Source organism: Emys orbicularis, chromosome 7 (assembly GCF_028017835.1).
Source record: "Emys orbicularis isolate rEmyOrb1 chromosome 7, rEmyOrb1.hap1, whole genome shotgun sequence".
Lineage (NCBI taxonomy): Eukaryota > Metazoa > Chordata > Testudines > Emydidae > Emys > Emys orbicularis.
This window is the reverse complement of record NC_088689.1, coordinates 109481053-109501322: the sequence shown is the minus strand read 5'-3', so window position 1 is coordinate 109501322 and position 20270 is coordinate 109481053. Positions and strand designations below refer to the sequence as shown.

General features: G+C 54.0%; 1 protein-coding gene across 6 annotated transcripts in view; it reads right to left on the bottom strand.

The window, feature by feature from the left end:
* PLXNA1 (plexin A1) overlaps positions 1 to 20270 on the bottom strand; it is a 239942-nt gene that overhangs the window by 91873 nt on the left and 127799 nt on the right. For all 6 annotated transcript variants that reach the window (XM_065408674.1, XM_065408675.1, XM_065408678.1 and 3 more), the window contains 2 exons: positions 13099 to 13213; positions 562 to 762 (listed from right to left, as the gene is read on the bottom strand). In XM_065408674.1, the coding sequence (XP_065264746.1) occupies positions 562 to 762; positions 13099 to 13213 (316 nt within the window). The remainder of the gene's footprint in view (positions 1 to 561; positions 763 to 13098; positions 13214 to 20270) is intronic.

The following is a 20270-nucleotide window of genomic DNA, read 5'->3' as shown; positions in this document are numbered from 1 at the left end:
AGCAGGAGCAGAGTCTCCAACTCCAGCCCAGCTGGCTCCAGCCCAGGCTACTTTCTTTGGCTTTCATAAGCAAATTTCCTTGGAAATTCTCATAAAGCATGGGAGGGTCCCCCCTGGGGTCGGTTTGGCTCCACAGCAGAGGAGGGAGGGGTGTTGATTCTGCATGGAACAATTCCACCAAGCAATCTCTCCTTGCAGCTGGGAGGGGAAAGAGACAGGGAAAGGAAAAGACAGAGACTGAGGGGGAGAGGGGGGGAGAGAGACAGAGCGCGAGGAGCTGGAGAATCTCTCCCAAGGCCCCATGAACCTACATTTTCCACCTGCCGATCAAGCATGAAAGAGACAAAAACCAGCCAGGGAACAAGCAAGGCAGCTGGGGTGACCTTTAATCCGTGGAGTTTGTGGGGCAGGCGGAGAGGAACGACCTGGAAGCGAAACACATTCTGTCTGGAGAAGGGCCAGGGGAGGTGTCACAGACACTCTGCAGGCAGGAATGGTGTTCACACCCCCCCTGCGATGGAAGAGCAGCCCAGGCCCGGCCGGGCAGGAGCGTGGACTCACCGAGGTGTTCTGGCACTGGATGCTGGTGCTGTTGAAGCGCAGAGCTGTGACACGGGTGGCGCTGCCGGGGATGTGGAAGATGCATTCGTAGTTGCGCTGGCCGGACTGTGGCTGTGGCAGGTTCTTGGCTGTCAGAGTGATGGGCTTCACCACGCCCACAGGGATGTAGATCTGGGTGGAGGGCAGAATCTGTGGGCAGTCCTGCAGGAGGAACAAACAGCAGGCCATGAACTAGTGAGACAAGGCACAGTAACCCCCCGACCTGGGAATGCTGGTCACCGCCAGCACCGAGAGACTCCAGACCCTACTGAGAAAACACCCATACTGATGGGCCAGGAAAATACCATGAGAGATGGTTGTGAGTGCAGGAATTCACGGCTGCTTTGACCGATTCTCTGCATACTCGGCAGCATGCAGGACCTACCTCCTGCAGCACGGCCCCCTGGTTTCCACTGCAGCCCAGTGCGGCAGGCTGGGAATTCTGCGGCAGCTTTGGGCTAACACAGAAATGGGACAATGTCAATATCCTCATGTCACTCTGTCCAATGTTGAATCCGTTTCCCACGGCCCCAATATTTGCTATTTTTAATGAGCAGTAGGATACAGCTGTGCAAAAATAAGGCCCACCTGTGTTACAGACTGTTGGGCCGGCAGGGAGACTGTGGGAGGCAGGTTGGGGTTGTGGGATGAGCTTGTTAGCTGCATGTTTCTGGTAAAACGATCAGCAGTGAAGTAGGCTTTGACGTGTTCATTTTCATCATTAGGTTTCAGAGTTAACACGCTGAGGTGCACTTTCTCGGGTTACCCTTCTCAGAGCTACTGTTTCAGCTATCACTGCATCAGTTTCCCTAAGTTCACATTTGGAAAGATTTTGAACAACCACTGAGGGTTAGGAAAGCTGGGTTTCTGGAACACATTTCTGTGGCAAGGGGCGGATTCTGCAGCAAATTTTGCAAGATGGACAGGCTTCCCCCTCACCCGCTTTCCTCCCACACCCCCAACCCCTGTCCACGACCTGTCCAACCAAGAAAAAGAGGAGACCGGTTTTAGAGCCCATCAATGACATCCCCCACTCAACCAGAGGGGGCACTGCTCAGCGGTACCAGGCCACGTTACCCAGCACGCAGTCACTGCCACGCACCACTCAGCTCTGTCACACGCTGTACAGATCCCACCCTCCTCACGCTTGTGAGCCTGCCGGGCACCTGTTCTCACTCCCATGCAACCCTCTCTCTAGGGCAGCGCCAGGTCCACGTGTTGTCTCTCCCACAGACACTGCTGGGCCCAGCCAACTCAGGCTAGCAGCCTGGAGGGGAACAGACGACAAAACCAGCTCGCACTGAGCCCCCGCCCTACCCACAACCTGCCTGCTAATGCAGGGCTTCCCGTGGAGCATTCCAGCTGGGCATGGGCAACTAGAGCCAGCAAAGGACAAGTGAGCCCCAGGCCAGCCTGTAGGCCCCGGGAAGGAAGCAGTTCTTCACTGAAGGCTGCAGGTCTATTTAGAAAACGGAGAAGGGAAACTGAGACTAAACACTGGCTGGAGCCAGGCACACAGCAGTCCAGGCAGCCAGGCAAAGTTACCCCCACCCTCACCGCCTTGCCAGTGCATCTCCCTCCTGACCCACAGCCTCCCTGGCTATTCCAGGCTTGGACCCCACACAGCTCTGCCACTGCACCTCCCTCCTGACTTACGGGCCCCCTATTTCAGCCATGGGCAATCTTGCTGAACCCCAAGCAAGAATCAAGTCTAAAATAAGTACCATAACCCATGAGGATGGAGAGTTGAGCATGCTACAACTTGTGGACCTGACACTAACCCATCTGTGACAGTCCGAGTGAAGCTCCATAGCTTGCCAAGAACAGAGCCCTGATATTCCAGGAGAAGGAAAATCCTGCCTCTGGTTTGTCCCTTTAACATTCCCCATGAATCCTAAGCTGCAGAAAGCCCAGCTGGCCCATGAGGCCCTACAAATAAACAACAGAGCCAACTCCGGCTCTCCCAGCAGGTCTGACCTAGAAATCCAGCGCAGCCCTTGCAAAGGAGAAGCAGAGCATTCAGTTGTGGGATCTGCATAAAGCCACTTCCAGCCAAGAGGGACTTAACAGAGTGCCCACCAGCTCTGCCTGGCAGAGCAGCCACGTGCAGACCCCATGGAGATCTGCAACACTAGTGGGGGGGCTCCACTGATTGGTGGCAACATCCACTCAGCAGATCAACCCAGTCCCAGAAAGGAGGGTGGCATGCACGATGGATGGCTCAGAGCTGCACCTGAAGCAGAATTTAGAGCTGAGCAAGCTGGGAGCTCGGAGGAACAGCAGCTAGCACCTGAGCCAGAGCCCCATCTTGCCAGTCTTCTGCAGCAGCTCAAGGGGGAAGCGGTCGGGGGTCGCACTAATGCAAAGGTGAACTTTTCGCAGCATTCAGTTTCAACACTCAGGCTGCTCTCTGGGGATCCCCCAGGCCTGTCTGCAAAGCACAGGAGAGCGGGCAGAGAGCAAAAATAAACGGGTCTGGGCAGAACAACAGCTCGGTATTCCCGAAGGACCTCGCTTCGGCAACAATAGCCTGATGCAATCCCCAGGCCAGCCTTGCAGGGCCCGGCTGGGGACAGCTACTCTTAGCGGCACTGGCTTTAAATAGGGGAGAGAGAATAACATGTTTTGAAATGAATACCGGTCCAAGAACAGAAACTGCACTTTGTTCGGGGATCTGCAGCAGCTTCTCCTGGCCGCCCTGATGGGAGCAGGGCGGGTCGGTCTATTCCCCAGCTGCAGCCTTCACAGCTCTCACCTGACACAGTGATGCTAATTCCAATAAGTGGGGCTGGAACCAGAGGCAGGAATAGCAATGACTGAGGTGCCATTCCACTGAGGAAAGCTATTCCCAGCACCACTGCCACTGCACATCTCACCTAAGCACCGAGAAACACTTTACCGACATCCTTAACCACCACAAACCCCTGCACCCCCAGGTCAGAAGAGAACCAGCACCGTTTGAGAAGAACCAGACCAACTTGCCATGTGGTCCATCTCCCTGAGGCCAGTGCAGGCTTGGGCCCTGCAGCACACTTCCTAGGGCACTGTCCCACCTGCTTTCCAGAGCCCCAAGCAACGGGGCTCCCATCGCCTCTCTTGGGAGGTGATTGCACAGCCTGATCCTGGTCGCCACCAGCAGATCTGATCATCTCCCTTTTGCAGGTGAGGAAAGTGAGGCGTAGAGAAGGAAAGTGACTTGTGCAGTGATAGAATGCAGGAGTCCTGACTTGCAGAGATCCATGCTCTAGATCTCGCTCCCCGGTGACGGTGGAGGGGCTCATTTAGGGCTCTGGTTTAGAGCCCAGACACGTCATATTTTACTTACAATGCTGTAGATCCTCTCCAGGCCACCAGGAGACAGACACCTGGCCCTGGGTCAGGGACTTGCAATAACATCTCGGCTCTGCCAATAATCCCGATGCCATGGCAATGCCCCCACTCTGGATATACCTGTCCTTCTGGCGGGAACCTCCAGGGGATGCCCAGCTCCATACATTCGCTCAGGAGCACTCTGAAATCTGCCAGCACTGGATCACAGGATGGAATCAGGATTCAGAGAACAGCAGCCGGGTCTGAAACCCCACAACCTCCTGGCTGGTGCTGGCTCCCATCAGCCATTTGCTCAGGATGGGATGTGAGCTTCTGACGGGGTTTTAGCGCTCTGTACAATCCCCCTGCAGTTCAGGGAGGTATGGTGGGTGGCACAGCCTCCTTGGCCGGGAATCCACACACCCTCTGGGGCTTCGCTTCTCCTCTTAAACAAGACCCGAAACCCCTCCATTTCCTTGCCTTCAAGGCCCTGGGTAACTGCTCACCCACCCTGCTCCCATCTCCCCCAAGTCAGCCTGGACTGCCTATGTCTGCTTCTCCAACAGCTACCAGTGCAACTTCTCCCTAGGCATGGAATGCGCTGCTCTCCCTGAGATGGTCGACAAGCCCACTGCCCTTGGACCTAGCGCCCTCCTGAAGACCCTCTCCCACCTCCACCAGCAATGCTCTGACTGACCCTTAAACAATTAGCTTGTGCTCCCTGAAGCCTCTGCTGAGTAGCCGATTGCTGTAGCTCCCTACCCTGCCAGCTGTTCTGTTACCCCACCTTGCTCAGGCATGCCTGGGTGCAACAGAGAATGGGCCCCACAGTGCACGCAAACAGAGATAATGCTCACGCTCTCTAACATGAACACACAGTTAATTCTTCCTTACGCGCACATGTGTGCACTCGCTCTCTCTTACACACACACATACACACAGAGTTAATGCTCTCTCTCACACACACACACACACACACACACACACCCACACACACACACACCCATTTTGCTGAAGGAGCCGAATCCACCAGCTACGTCACATGTTCTGCATCTGCCGGGAGATTTGTCTCATCCAGCAAAAATCTCACCCTGCTCCAAAACAGGAAACACCTGGTCCTGGGAGCCCTTTCCAGTGAGCCACAGGCCCTGTCACTCCAGGCCAAAGAGCGTGATGAGGTTTCCTCGGGGGGACTGGCTGTGACTCTACCCAGCCCTCCCCTTGTGTGGTGGCCAGGGGATTTTAACAACTCCTTCCTCAGCAACTTTCAAGCATCAATTCAAAGGACTGATGAAACTTCCCGTGCAGTCAGTTAACTCCTGCCATGCTGGGCAGGAAGACTCCATACAGCCCAAAAAGCTCTCCACCCAGCTCGGGGGCCTACACCGCATTCCCCTCCAGCTCCCCCTTCCAGACTCCACCACCTAGGAACAGGGCGGGTGGAGAGCTAGGTTGGTCGAAAATTTTCCATTTTTCTCCAAGGGTTTTCAACTAACCGAAATACTCAGTGTCCATGTCTGCTGCCCTCAAAAACTGGAGACCTTTAATTAAAAACAAACAAACCCTAAAATGTTAAATTTTCACTTTTTCAATGAAAATTCATAATTTTCCACAGAACTCCCCCGCCCCTGTTTTCCAAACAGCTCCAGTCATGGAGTTGCAGCGCCCCACAGATATTCCCCCACACGGTCCAGATGGGTCCCGGCCACTGAGACAAGAGTGGATGGCAACTCTGGCTGGAACCTCCCAAACTCTAGGGGCAGTGCCTGGGGGCCAAGGGGTGCAGCAATTGGCTACGAGGCAGAACCTGTTCCAACTGCCTGGCTGCACCCCCGCCCTGTCTCCTACGCCGGGCCTCGCTCCTCTCCATCTGTATCTTGCCATCTCTGGGCCATTCTGACCCTCTCTCTTCCCTTCCATCTGGCTGCTTCTCCCTGTCCCTCAGCTCTCACACTCTCTCCTCGCCCTCCATCTGTCTATCCTCCCCACCCATCTCTATCATTTTCTGTCTCCCTTCCCTCCACCTTCGGGTGTGTGTCTCTCTCTTTGCTTTCCGCCACCTCCATCTCTGGCTATGTCTCTCCCCACCCCACCTCCCCACTTCTCTCTGCCTCTCCCTCTATGGACTGCTTCTCTCCCAGCTGATTCTTTCACCTGATGAGTCCAGCTCTCACTGGCAGGGGAATGGCTGTGGTATATGCACAGTTCTACCCTGCATCCCCAGGAACTGCCTCTAACAGGCCCATGCCCGCCTACCCATGCTAGCATGACAGTACACTGTAAGGAACCAGATTAAGCCATGCCAGGTCCTCAGCTCCCAGCACACTGGGGCAGCTGGGAATCTGACAGCCACTGCTCTCACTGGGGGAAATGCACTAGAGGACTTTGCTGAAGCTCCCACCCAGCCCACCCCAATTTCCTCTTGGAGTTTGTACCAACTCAGCTTACATTCCGCCTCAGTAAGGGCCCACCATCTGCCTTCCCAAAACTGGTGGGGGGCCCTCATCTTCCTTTAGAAGGATTGGAACAGCCACCAGGGTGACCAAACCTCCCTCTCTTCCCCCAGGGCTGGTCCCTGCTTTCAATATAATTAGCCCTTCCCTCTGCTGTGATCCCTGTCTGCCGGCCTGCCTTAGAGCAACTCTGGGCCTAGCTGGCTCTGAGTTGGGACCTGGGCTGCCCCCTAACTGCCCTTCCACTGAATTGTGGGTGCATTAGTGCATGAAGGAGTCTTGGGAATCTAGCTCAAGCCAGAGAGAAGGGGTAGGCCTGGGAGGCTGGGAAAGGGGTTGAGTTGGGAGGTTCGGAGGTGGAGGTGCAGGAGAGTGTTTTAGCAGCTGATAGGGGTCAGCTGGAGAGCACGTCAGTGGCCTGAGGAGAGGTGGTCTTGGGTTAACAGAAGCATCACACGACAGAGGGTAAGGTGGTTTGGACACATGGGGGAAGGGGGTGGCTTGTCGTGCGGGTGTGGGTGGCTGGTGCAGTCGGCAGCTGGGGGCCGGGTGCACCATCCGGTTCCATTCCTGGTCTCTTACTCCTCAGGGCTGTCTGTGCTGCTGTGCTGCAGAGCCCAGGCTGGAGGTCCAGTGGTTAGGGCTCTGCACACTGCCATAAGGTCTGGAGGAGAAGGAAAGACCCTGAACTTATTGCCTGCCCCAGCCCCTTGCTCTGTGGGTTGGTAGCATTGGAGAGTCGCTCCCTACTACCCCCTAGAGTCATAGAGTCATAGACTATCAGGGTTGGAAGGGACCTCAGGAGGTCATCTAGTCCAACCCCCTGCTCAAAGCAGGACCAGTCCCCAGACAGATTTTTATCCCAGTTCCCTAAATGGCCCCCTCAAGGATTGAACTCACAACCCTGGGTTTAGCAGGCCAATGCTCAAACCACTGAGCTATCCCTCCCCAAGCTGGCTGAAGGAGGCCCTGCCAGGCTCCCAAAGGAGGCCATCCTCCACCCAGGAGCTTTGATCCTTTCTGGGGGAAGGCAGAGGAGCTGCGAGTCTTTCCAATGCTTCAGGGATGCCCCAAAGCCCGACTGGGTCTCCACAACTCAGAGCAGCACATGCTCCTGGGTATGGGGGAAGAGCTGAATGCATTCAGCGCAGGAGCTCTCCACAGATCGTTGCAGCCTTCAGAGCACAAGTCTTTCATGGTCCTCCCCAATTCTACGTCAAACTCCCTTCCAGCAGACAAACAGGACCCTGTCTCCGCAGAGCAGCCTTTTACTAAAAGATAATTCAGTCCGAATGGCCGATCACCTTCCCCAGCCACCGCTATGAGTGGGAAAGTGGGGCGGGAGATGGGAGCTCCTGCTCTTCCCCCATCATCACGGCCTTCCCTCCCGCCGCACTCCTAGGGAAAGCCCAGGGGGGTCAAAGAGCAAAGCCCAGGGATTCCAAGCCCACCAATGGCCTCAGGGCAGGGGCTTAATTCTCACTGGCAGCAGGAAAGCAGGAGGGTGCTGGCTGTTCCCAGGCACAGTCTGGACAAACACAAGGACACATGCAATGAGCGATCGCTCCTACCAACCCGCAATCCCTCCTGGCCTGCTCTCATGAACCAGCAAGCACCTGCTATGCTGCCCAGCTTTCCATACACGCCCCATGTAGACCGCATCTTCTGTGCTGCCAGTGCCCAGGAGCTTCCAGAGGAATGTGCTGCTCCCCTGCTGAGTGTGCCAGACTGGCGCAAGTAGAATACACCCATTGGGCTGCCTCATGCAGCAGGCGCCTCGCAGTGCGCCCCTGATTACAAGGAGAGCTTACTGGGCAATGACAGCACAGCAGGTACAAGAGGAAAACCAGCAAGGAAAGGGTTAACCCTCTGACTGGGGGCCGGAGATTTCCATTACCTCACTGGCCACACTCAGACAAGCTGAAATTCAGCCAGACCAAGCCCTGCTTAAAATAACTCTGAGGGTTAGACACACACCCACAAAAGGCTAGAAATTCAGGGTCAGGTTGAGTCTCTGTTCTTAATTTGACCCACAGGGGATGGCCCAGCACCAAGGAGGACGGCAGCAACCTCTACACACTCGCGGGGCTCATCAGGATCTGTGTCTGAACCGCTCTCATTTGAAAACCTCCCGAGAATAGGCTTTGTAGGTAGAGGGGCAGGACTCGCTGGTCCCAGCCGGGAGGGGCATCCTGGCAGACAGTCTGCCAGTACTTCACCACCCCTGCCAAGATCTGCAGAGGCTACCCCAAGTGAAAGTGACCTCAACTGAGCTGTTCCAAGCCTCACACAAGGCTCAGGTCCTGCCTGAGTCTAGCCCCAATGTTTGGCCAGGGCCAGCTCTCACCCATGCTGGAAGTTACACACGGTGCCTGTTCTCAAGCTTGGGCCTCTGGGAAGGGCCCATATCCCACAAAACAAGAGCCTGAGGATATTTCCAGATGCTTTTAGGATCCTATCTCCAAAGGTAACTCCAAACTTCTGCCTGCCGAGGTTTGCACCTGCAGACACAGCTAATGTGTGCACGCAGAACAGGGAGTTAGGCGGCTAAAGGGCTGTGAGCGCTGACCGTACAGTTTGCAGGTGCGATTTTGGAGTTGGCCGAAAATGTGAGCCCTGAAGTGCAGCTGCTCTGGAAAACAGCATCGTTGGGCTCTGTGTTTATTGGGCCTCACTGATTCCAGATCATGTATCCGAGATATTATGAAGTATACAAGACCCGGTCCTCTTGCCTTGCTCATGGAAGCAGCCCCATTGACTTCTGTGGGAGCAGCAGGATCAGGCCCATTGACTTCCGTGGGCCACTTGCACGAGTAAGGCATGTAGGATCTGGCCTATCATAAATAAAGTCACTCCCTCACACGTAAGCGGCCGTTGCACAAGAGTAATTGTGCTGCTGATGGCTGGGCTCTGGATGAGTAATTGCCCAGTTCTCCGCTTCCTTCCTGGAGGGCCCAGGCTCCCAGAAATGACAAAAGAGGGGGAAAAGAAAAATGAATGGTTCGTCGCTGGGAGCTTGACCTATTCAATGCCGAGCAGACGCTCGTCAGCCCGGAGCGGCTGCAGAGACAGGAGTCAGGGTGGAAACGACGCAGCGAGAGGGAAGTGAAAAATACCAATGAGGGCGCCTAGGCTGCACTGGCACACACGGTCGGATCCATCTAACTCTGCACGTGAGCCACCCACGGGGTGGAACCAACTCACAGCTACTCCAGAGGAGCGCCAGCCTATACGCCCCGTGCTGGGGACGCAGGAGACACCAGCCGCAAGAGATGAAGAGGAAAGGCTCCCAACGGTTATGGGGAGGGGGCTCGCTGAGAGGAAGCTTCTGCTCACCCTAAGCATGGGAGCAGAACTGGACGGGGCAGGGGAGTTAACTGGCCGGGCTATTGGCAGGTCCCATAGTTGATGTGGGGGGGTGAAGGCCAACCAAGGGGTATATGTGAGGAATGGCTGGGGATAGGAAGCAAGCATCTCTGGTGGGAGGAGGGCAGGAGGAAAGATCCCAGAACTGTGGAGGGGTGGCTGCGGGAAAGAGCCTGTGAAATGAGGTGGGGGTCAATGACGTTGCGGGGGACAATGTTCTGGTGAATCTAGGCCTTCTCCCAAGTCGGAGGACTGACTGGGTTCTATAGGAAGATGCCCTCTGCTGAGGGGGTGAATGTCTCTGAGCCAGCTGGAATTTCATAAACCCGGAGAGAGGAAAACAAGAGGGAAATCTTAGCTGCTTTTTATACATGGGAGAGTACAAGCTTTAGTCTCCCCTGCTGCCTGGGCCCAGTCCGAGCCTGGGATCCCTGATGTGATATGAGTTCTGCCAGATCTCAGCCTCCCCACTAATGGGCAGGCGGGAGAGAAGTTCTCGAGGTCACTTTGTCAAGTGCTTTCCCCAGTAAGAAACACATTTGAACCATCCCCCTGAAGAAGGCCCATTGCTCCTTTCTTGGTACCATACCCCAGCAGAGAAAGGGGAAAGCACCTAACAGGTGTCTGGATGGAAGGGGGACAACACACACCACGTCTAAAACAAGGATGAAGATTGTGCTCAGAAAGCCTCATTATTTCTAGCACTCTCCGCTAATTGCTGGGGGAAGGCAAATGGGAGGCCTGACTTCCCAGTGTTGCTAATTCCTCCTCCAATCCAGAGAGGCCCCTCCAAGAGCAAGTACTTTTTCAGCCTGCCTTCAGAACAGGATGGCTCTAAACCGCAGAATGGCGAGCTAACCTCTGTGCCTAACACTGAGGGCTGCGTGTCCATCAGACAGAAACGCAAGCGGCAGGTCGATCTCCGGGGGCAGACAGCCAAGGAAACCATCAGAATGCAGTGCAGTGCTGCTTTTAAGCTGATCAGCACCATTTCATAGCGGGTGGAGGAGTTTATGACAGTTTGAGTCCAACAGGAACGCACTCGTTTTAAAAGCAACCTCGAAAGCACCTCTCTCAGGTATTTACAAGTACTTTTTCCTTGTAGTGTATCAGCAAGCCAGGACGTCGGCTACATCTACACTACAAGCTGGGGGGTTTGATTCCCAGTTCACGCAGACATACTCATGCTAGCTCTCATCTGAGCTTGCACACTACAGATACTAGTGTGGCCACAGTAGCATGGGCAGTGGCAGTACCGTGCTAGCCGCCCCGAGTACAAACCTGCCTGAACCCCGCGGGCACATATGCAGCCTGTGCCACCACTCACGGCTGCCTGTGGTACCACAACTACACTATTTTTAGTGCACTAGCTCAGATGAGAGCTAGCATGAGTATGTCTCCTCCAGCTGGGAATCATACGTCGTGCCAATGTAGCCTTAGGGAGAGTCTGTGTGGTGACAATAGCACAGGCTGTGTTACTCCACCTGGGAGCTAGAGAGACCCACAGACTCTGGCTGAGCCCAGAAATTCATCACAGCTAGGCGCTGCCTCTTCTCTGCACCCCTCCCCCACAGTATTCAGGTGTATAAGTGTTAGACGCTGGACGAGGTGAACAGGTGCAGTTCAATCACAGTAAATCAGTCACCAGCCTCTGGGCGTCTGGAGCATCCCAAAGCACCCGTTAGGGCTTGCAGAGCCCCAGAAGCGCACACACCACAAAGGGTCACTGCTCTAACCACTAGACATTTCCTTGCCTTTGGCGACTCAGTCTGAAGCTTCCAGCATGGGAAGGGTTAGTGCTGCCTCTGACAAAACCGAGCTGCAAAGGGGAAGCGATGGAAGGGCCGAAGGGAAACGGTTCTAGGCAAGTGGCAGTTTTTAATAGAGCGCTCCTAACACATGGCTTTTTAAGGGAGCCCTTTTCTTCCAATTTAGCAGATGGTGACAGAAAGCACAGAGCTCAGTCTAACACAGACACCCCCGGGGAGAGAGAAACCCTCATTACTCACTGGCTCTCCGCAGCAGGCTGGGCAGCTAGCAACACGGGACAACAAGGCCGGCAGCCACGCAGGTCTGAATCGGAAGGGGGATTCAACTGCTGTCTTCAGGGCATTAGCGCATCACCACAGGGGGTCAGGAAGGAAATTCCCATTGACCCCAGCTCTAGTGACATTGTGCAAATGGCCACATGGACTTGGGCCGCATTGGGCCGCTGCAGGAAGCCACATGCCGGCATTGCTAGACCTCTGGCCACCATCCAGAGATAAACAAGCTGCATGAACTCTGAGTACCGTCTGGAAGGCCTATAACACAGCATGGGTGAAATCCTGACTCCACTGAAGTCAATGGTCACACCATAGGTTTTGCAGCTTCACACACCCTGGTACCACACCACCACATGCAGTCCTAGTTACACCTCTTACCCCTGGCAGGGCATGGAACATTCCCCACAGGCAATGGCGGGAGCTCTGGCCTAACTGTTCAGAAGTGACTTGTGATGCTGGGTGCTCAACTTGAGACACGTTTGGAGAGGGCAGATGCTCTCATTCTGAAAACCAGGCCCCTGTAACGGTGTCTCAAGCTGGACACCTCAAAATCACCAGTTACTTCAAAAGGCAGGTCCTTCGCTTGAGCCATCCGGAGCTAGCCTGAACAAAGCATATGTTGTCGGGACCAGTCCGGCACTGGCTCCTGAAGGAATGGGCTGAGATGGTCTCATGAGCCAATTTCCCACTCCATTTGCGGCCATGGCTGTTCATGGGTGTTGTGAGACATATACAGTGTGACGCTCATTTGTGCCTGCACAAACTGGGGTTGCAAGTGTTAGAGACCAGTTGAAAGTTTGGCCTAATTTCTACAAGTCTCTAACTCCACAAAGTAACTGCAATTAAATGACTGGGGAGCCCCCTGCGACTGCAGCACATGAAGCGTTAACAGTCTAACGTGGTAGCTGGTTTGAAGCTGCCTAGATAAGATGAGGCGGGGGAGGGGGAGAGGAAGCACCAGTGACCTGGTTTGTAATGGACATACTGCCCCCCAGGCCTCACTCTTAATGGCTCGCACAGTGACTGAGCATCAGGACAAGCTGATGATGCCACTGAGGGCTAACCAGGCACAGAAACAGCCCAAGAGACTCTCCACAACTGCATCCATCACTGCCCAGGCAACAGAAACCAAGAGCAAGCCCTGGCTGGGGGGCTGCAGGCCTGAGGCCGGCACAGATTTAGGAAGGTTTCGGGGGACAGAGAAGGGATTGCAGCTCTACAGATCTCTCCCTCGCAAGCCAGCAAACAGTCCATGTCAGAAACCAGAGCAGAGCAGATGGGAGGTGGCTGGAGACTCCGGGGGCAGCAGTTTTACGGCTCCTTACCTCAGACATGTTGACACGCCCCTCCTGGAAGGAGCAGTCAGCAGCGTTGTGGGTACAGATGTGCCGATATTTACACCAGTGGCATGGGAAGGAGCCATTCACACAGGACAGGCAGCTGTAGGGAGAGAGAGCTCATGAGGTAGTACCAAAATACTGTGAGGCAGTCACCATCTCTTGTGGTCCCAAAGCGCCTTACAGACTGCAACAGGCACCATTCCTCCACCCACAGAAATGCAGCTGTACTAATGGCTCATGGCAACATTAGGCCACACAATAATTTAGGACAAGGGGTGAAAACACACACTCACTCTCCAACTGAACCTGCAGGGGGATTTAGGGAGGCAGAATGGAATTACCCACAGTCAAATTTGGCCAGCATCTAGGAATTAACATCCTGACTCTTGCTTAAAGTCCCATGGGATTTTTAATCACCATGAAAGGTCAGGGCCTCTATTTCACATCTTATCCACACGGTTGTATCTCAGGGGTTCTCAAACTGGGGGTCAGGACCCCTCAGGTCATGAGGTTATTACATGGGGGGTCGCGAACTGTCAACCTCCACCCCAAACCCCGCTTTGCCTCCAGCATTTATAATGGTGCTAAATATATTAAAAAGTGTTTTTAATTTATGGGGGGGGGGGTCACACTCAGAGGCTTGGTATGTGAAAGGGGTCACCAGTACAAAATTTGAGAGCCATTGTTGTATCTGATACAGCACAGAGCAACCTAGCACTACCTTGGGGGCAGCACACAGTGAGAAGGGAGAGCTCCCCTTACTGCGTCACCCACCCCGCTATCTGCAGCACAGCACCCCCTCGCACCACCCTCGGGCACTGAGACAGAGTGCAGTCAGAGGGTTGACAGGCCCCACAGAGTCACCCCTCCACTCCCTTCGTCAAAGCACCACCCTCGGGCACTGAGACAGAGTGCAGTCAGAGGGTTGACAGGCCCCACAGAGTCACCCCTCCACTCCCTTCGTCAAAGCACCACCCTGGGGCACTGAGGTCAGTCTGGCTTCTAACAGGGGAGCCCCCCCACCATACCAAATCATTCACTCCAGGGTCTGTATACAAAGTTTACAGCATCTCTCACTCCTCCCCCTGCCCCAGCCACGTTCTCCTCCTCTGCTCCCCGTCATAACACATGTGGTGATAACACACACCATGTGGTCAAAGGCAGGGGACCTGCGGGCGACCCTTCTCTCTAACTTGGCAGCGCTGGGCCCTTCCCTTCCCGCCTGCTCATGAGGGGGCTGAATTGCACACTTTGTGAGCTTTATTTTTGGTTTTATGAAAGGCAATTTTAGCAAATGGAGTCAGAACAAGGCCCCTCCATTGCAGGGAGAAAAGCCCTCTGCATTAATGCACATTCATTCAGAGGAAAATTATAACTGGCCAAAGGTTGGGTCAGATTAACATTTCATGACTGTAGCGCCTTTCACTTGCTTACAATGCAATGTGTGTGACCCCCTCTGTCGGCCCCCTCCCACATCCTCAGTCACTCGCTGGGCTATGCCTGTGTTTCCCACCCCCTTCTCTGGTTGTTTGACTCTCTCAATGCCTCCCATGGTTTTGTCTCTCCTTCTGGCTGATTGTGTGTGTGTGTTTCCCCCTTCTCTCTAGCTGTGTGTGGCTCTCTCCGTCCCCCTTCCTCTCTCTCCTCTGCATCTCCCCAGGGCCCATGCTCACCATTGTTTGATCTCATGAGCCCTGCTCCTGTACTTTGAAGTCCCTGTGTCAGAGATGCCTTGCAAAGGGACAGCTCTGGTTGGATACAGACATGGCAGGCAGGAAGCTTTTATTGAGCACAAAGAGCACAACTGCAGCCCTTCCAAAGCACCATAATTAGAGCTGGACGCGAAAAGGAGACCTGGAGTTGCCTCAGCATGTCAACCGATTCCCGGAGAAACTGAGCAGCTAGCCAAGCCTGCAGCATCGGAATGGCACGGGGCCCCTCGCACCTACCCACTATAGCAGTGCAATAGTCCGCACTGTGTCCTTGGCCCCAAGGCTGGGCATAGGGATTCAGTGTGAAATACCAGCCTGATCCACACAGAGGGGATGGGGGGAAGGGGCAATGCGCTCATGCTGGAGCCCCCGGCGGGGGACAAGCAGCGCTGCTGGATTTGTGTTAGCTGTCGATCCTGCCCCATGTCCTCGTGGTCTGGACAGGCTGCCTGCTGACACTTCCTTGGCTCTTACAAACCACCCCCGGGATTGTTCACCTGGGAAGAATTCTACTAACCTGATGGTATTTTGGCCTTGCTACATATTCACGCAGCCTAGGGCTGATCACACCCAGCTAGCATGTTTGCCAAGGTATTAAACCCTGTCTATACTTGGTGCTAACACACTTTTAAACAGGACTTTGTTTAAAATGTGACAGCTAATATGTTCTTCAGAAACACCATTTCTCTTAGTCTAGACAAGGCCACCATCCTGTTGTAAGACACATTTCAGAAGTGCTTTAACAGCCTGCTTCAGGTCCAGGATCAGCTGACACAAAGTATTTCTAGTACAGATGGCGATCTCACATCACAAGAGGGCTCAACACAGGCAGAATCCCAGCTCTAAGCCATCACTCAGATATTAATGTGGTTGTTAAATAGCTGTTTAGCGCAGAGCAAGTAGCTAAATAAACGAACGGGGAGTCTCTAGGTGACACCAAACAACATTCTCTGACACTATCACTGCTTCAAGGGTCAAATCACCAGGGAGCTCAGTGCTTTGCTGGCATGGGGCGTATCTCCACTGGGAAGGGAGCAATTCAGGTCTGCACCACTTGAGTCCTGACACCACAACAGCTGCCTCCATCAGAACATGGCTCCTTCAGGACATGGTGCTGTCACAACCCCACAAGGCCCTACATTAATCCAGGACTCTTACTCTCAAGCCAGGCCCACAAGAAGCAAGAGCGTCCCATGGAACGAAATCTGGCCTGCTGATTGGGAGACAGGCGGAGTGGGGAGGCAGGGAGACAACCAAGAGGGAGGAAAGAACACCGGCACAGCATAGATTACCCCAACAAAGGGCTCGTCCTGCTGCCATTGTCCCCACTAGAGCAGAGCTGGGCCCCCAGCAATTACATGGAAACACAGGGCCAGCCTTAGGTACACAGGGCCCTAGGCAGGAATGAGACCGGTGCACTGCCTAGAGTGGAACGACTATACTTGAACCCCAGCTCTGAACAAGTCAGGCTTCCATGACAGCGCCCCCTGTGGGGCTTTCGCAGGGAGAGCGATGAAGGAGGTGAAAGGGAGGGGGAGAGCCTAGATCTGCAATGTAAGGAAACAGACAGAACGCCTCCCAAACAGGAGGCTCCAACCAATTCAGGAATCACGCTGAATTCCTCCCCCCCTCCCCCTGCCGAGCTGTCACTTCCGAGATGCTGGGATAACACAAGGATGGTGAGTATGACATAGATGCCAGGTCAGACAGATCAAGGTACAGGCAGCTTCTGTACAAATCCACACACCTGGGGCTTTGCAGGGATGGAGTTCGTTGCTCTGGAGTTTCACACCCCATTACATATACAGCAGTAGCTTTTGAAATCCATGTGCACACGCTAAGGAAATATTTAATTAAGCTGCTTGCAAAGGGGCTGAAGTCATTTCCATGTTTCGCTCACGTTTTCACTTCCAAATGAACAGCCCTTGTTGCTTTACCCACAAATATGTTAATTGAGATGCTCCTTATGCAAATATATGCAATTTTATTTCAGCTGCAGATATTCAACTTAAAAGCACAGCTGTAGCCTCCTATCTCCAGTAGCTTTGATGGGGTGGTGCGGAGCGGAAAAAAAACAAACAACAAAGCAAAAGGATTGCTCCTATCCTCCCTCAAGCAGGGACAGGGAGGCAGACAAATCTGCTATCAGGGTGATGGGGGCTGGCAATTAATCTAAGCAGTAAAGCAGTATCCATGGAGAGGTTGGTCAAAAGGGGTTCCTGGGTACAAGCGCCTGATGGGGTGATCACTGAGGGCAGAGTAGACTGTTTGGGTGGCCCAGTGGTACAACCAGAAATAAGAGGATGAAATGGAGCTCCAGCAAATACAAGCTGAATATGAAGAAACATCTCCTAGCCATGAGATTTTTCAGACTGTTTCATAGTCTCTCAAGCCTCCATAACTTTGGACATTTAAAATGAGGCTGCAAAAACACTGGGGAATATGTGGTATGCCCTGGGCAAGGAGAAGATGGGACCAAAGAGGAGGACTCCACCTAGGGATCTGTGTCCCACATACAGCCTTTTCCCATGTTAACTTCAAGGCTAAGCAGTCTTTTCTTCCTATCTCTTTCAGGTCATGGCCTAATGCCTCCAGACCTCTTCTAGGGTTGCCATCAGTCCTGAATTGGGAGGGACAGTCCCACATTGGGGGCTTGATCCTACAAGGCACTGAGGCCATGAGCTCCGCTCCGAGGCAGAGCACTCCAGCCATGTGTGTGGGGGGAGGTGGGAGGGGAGTGCTCAGTGCACCTAATCATCTTCCACTCCCTTCTCCCAGACTCCCCTGCGCTGAGTCTCAGCGTTCCCTCTAATTTTTCCCACCCATGTGCGGAATGAATTTTGTTATGTGCACCAGTATGGAGGTGATGTGTGACACATCACCTTCATATCAGTGCACATAACAAAATTCATGTGGTGGGGGTGGGGACAAGGGGTTCAGTGTGTGGGAGGGGGCTCATGGCTGGGGCAGAGGGTTGGGGTGCAGGGCTGTGAGGACTCCGGCTGGGGGTGCGGGCTCTAGGGTGGGGCTGGGATGAAGGGCTCAGGGTTAGGTCAGAGGGTTGGGGTGGGGAGGAGGGCTCTGGCTGGGGGTGTGGGCTCTGGGGTGGGGCCGGGAATGAGGGGTTTGGGGTGCAGGAGGGTGCTCCGGGGCTACAGCGGGGAGAGAGGACTCCCCACAGCTCTCTCTCCCCACAGCAGCACCTGGGTTGTGGGGAAGAGGCGCCTCTCCCTGCCGCGACAGCTCCAGGATTGGGGCTGCAGGATAGGCACCCCTCCCCCAGCCCCAGCAGGTCCAGGCCAGGGCTGGGTTCAGGGAGGGGCGCCCCTGCTGCAACAGGTCCAGGCCACGGCCGGGTTCGGGCTGGGCCACCCCGGCTGGGTTCGAGCCGGGGGGTTCGGGCCAAGCCGCCCTGGCCGTGGCTGGGTCCGGGCCACGCCATGCTGCCCTGGCCAGGTCTGGGCTGCCCGGGTTCGGGGCTGAGTTCAGGCCACGCCGTCCCATCCGGGTTTGGCCCGGGGTAGGGGTGCCCCGGCTGCAACAGGTCCGGGCTGCGGCATAGTTGGGGCCGGGGCGCTGCCCCGGCTGTGGCAGGTTGGGGGCCGGTCTAGCTTGGGGCTGGGGAAGGGGCACCCCTCCCCTGGCTGTGGCTGGTCCCCGGGAGGGTTCCCTGAGCGCCTGTGCAGCGCTAAATAGGGTGCCGCGCAGTTTACAGGAACTTGGGTCTCCGGTATCCCCAGCTATACTTTAGGCTGGAGTGAAGATGTGTACCTTACCATTTACCCACACTGGGCTCTCGCTGGCCTGGTGGCTTTCTCTTCATCTGCCAGGGAATAGACTTATTTCTAGTGACTCTAATAAGCTATTCTTCAGCAGCCTCCAGGGATTTTAATTTCCTAATTTATACCTTCAGGCTCTTTCTAACCTAAGAGAGTCATGTTTAAAGTGCTGGTTCCTGGAGTTCTGCGTGACATTGTTACCTCTTGCTAGGATTCCCCTCCACTATGAAGATATCAAACTTAATTATATTATGGTTACTGTTACTTAATCCCTAGTGTACAGTGGCATTAACAGCAGGGCTGGCTCTAGCGTTTTTGCCGCCCCAAGCAGGAAAAAAAAAAAAAAAAAAAAGCCGCAATCGCAAGCGGCGGCAGCTCTACCGCCGCTTCATTCTACAGCGGCAATTCGGCAGCAGTCCTTCGCTCCAAGAGGGAGTGACGGCCCCGCCGCCGAACGGCCGGACGTGCCGCCCCCCTCTTCATTGGCCGCTCCAGGCACCTGCTTGCTAGGCTGGTGCCTGAAGCCGGCCCTGATTAACAAAGACTGGCTGGCCAAACTCTATATAAAATGTATAGCAGCTAGAACACAAGCACTAGGGAACCTAAACTAGAACAGAGTTAAACACAGTTCTGGCATGTGTTAGCCTTGCCTACCCTAGTCACTTTCAATTCCAATTCCCCTCCATTCAGCAATATTTCCTTGGCAAGTCCAGGAGTCAGATTGGGACAATAAATGAGTAATTCTATTCTCCTGAACTCCACTTGCGGCCTAAGCTTCTCCCATTCATGATGCCAGAATGAGACCCAGATGGTACAAACCATGTTATCTACATTGTCATATCAGGCCTATCACTGTGATCATAGAAATTTAGGGTTGGAAGGGACCTCAAGAGGTCATCTAGTCCACCCCCGCAAGCGGAGGCAGGATTATGTATCACTAGACTATTTCTGACTGATGTCTGTCTGACCTATTCTTAAAAATCTCCAATGATGGGGATTCCACAACCTTCCTAGAAAGCCTGTTCCAGTGTTTAACCATCTTTATAGATAGAAAGATTTTTCTAATATCTAACCTTAATCTTCCTTGCTGCAAATTAAGCTGATTACTGATATCTGACTGTCCCTCTCTTTCCTTGCATGCTTTGATCAGCAGTGAAACAGTTAGCAGCCTTGAAATGTAAATGATCACGATTAGGTGTTAGAACTAATAATACCCTTTGAAATGAATATGGGAAGCTGAAACCTCTCCCAGAGCTAACTTTTCAAGCAGTCTGCAGACTCAGACACCACTGCACTAGTTTGCACTTGTCGTTATGAAGAACAACCTTCAGAACAGGGAGCAAGTGCTAGAGAGAAGATAATGAAAGCTGAGATTCTAAAGATGAGATACCTCTAGCAGCAAAACTTACTGGTTCAATGAATCACGGCAAACTGGCCCAGTTGGATCCCTGGTGTTGCCAAAGCACACAAAAGAGCCCGAGCTCTCTGCTGTGCATTTGAGACAGGCACATTCTGCCCAATGTCAGGCTGTACTGCGTGTTTGAGGTTTTATCCTGAAGTGTCCATTTGTCATTACTGTCTGTTCCCGATGCAGTGGCAGGTTGCTCGGCAGCATGCTGCCATCTGTGCAGTCTCTCTCCTGCTTCCCACCGTCAGGCATTTTTAA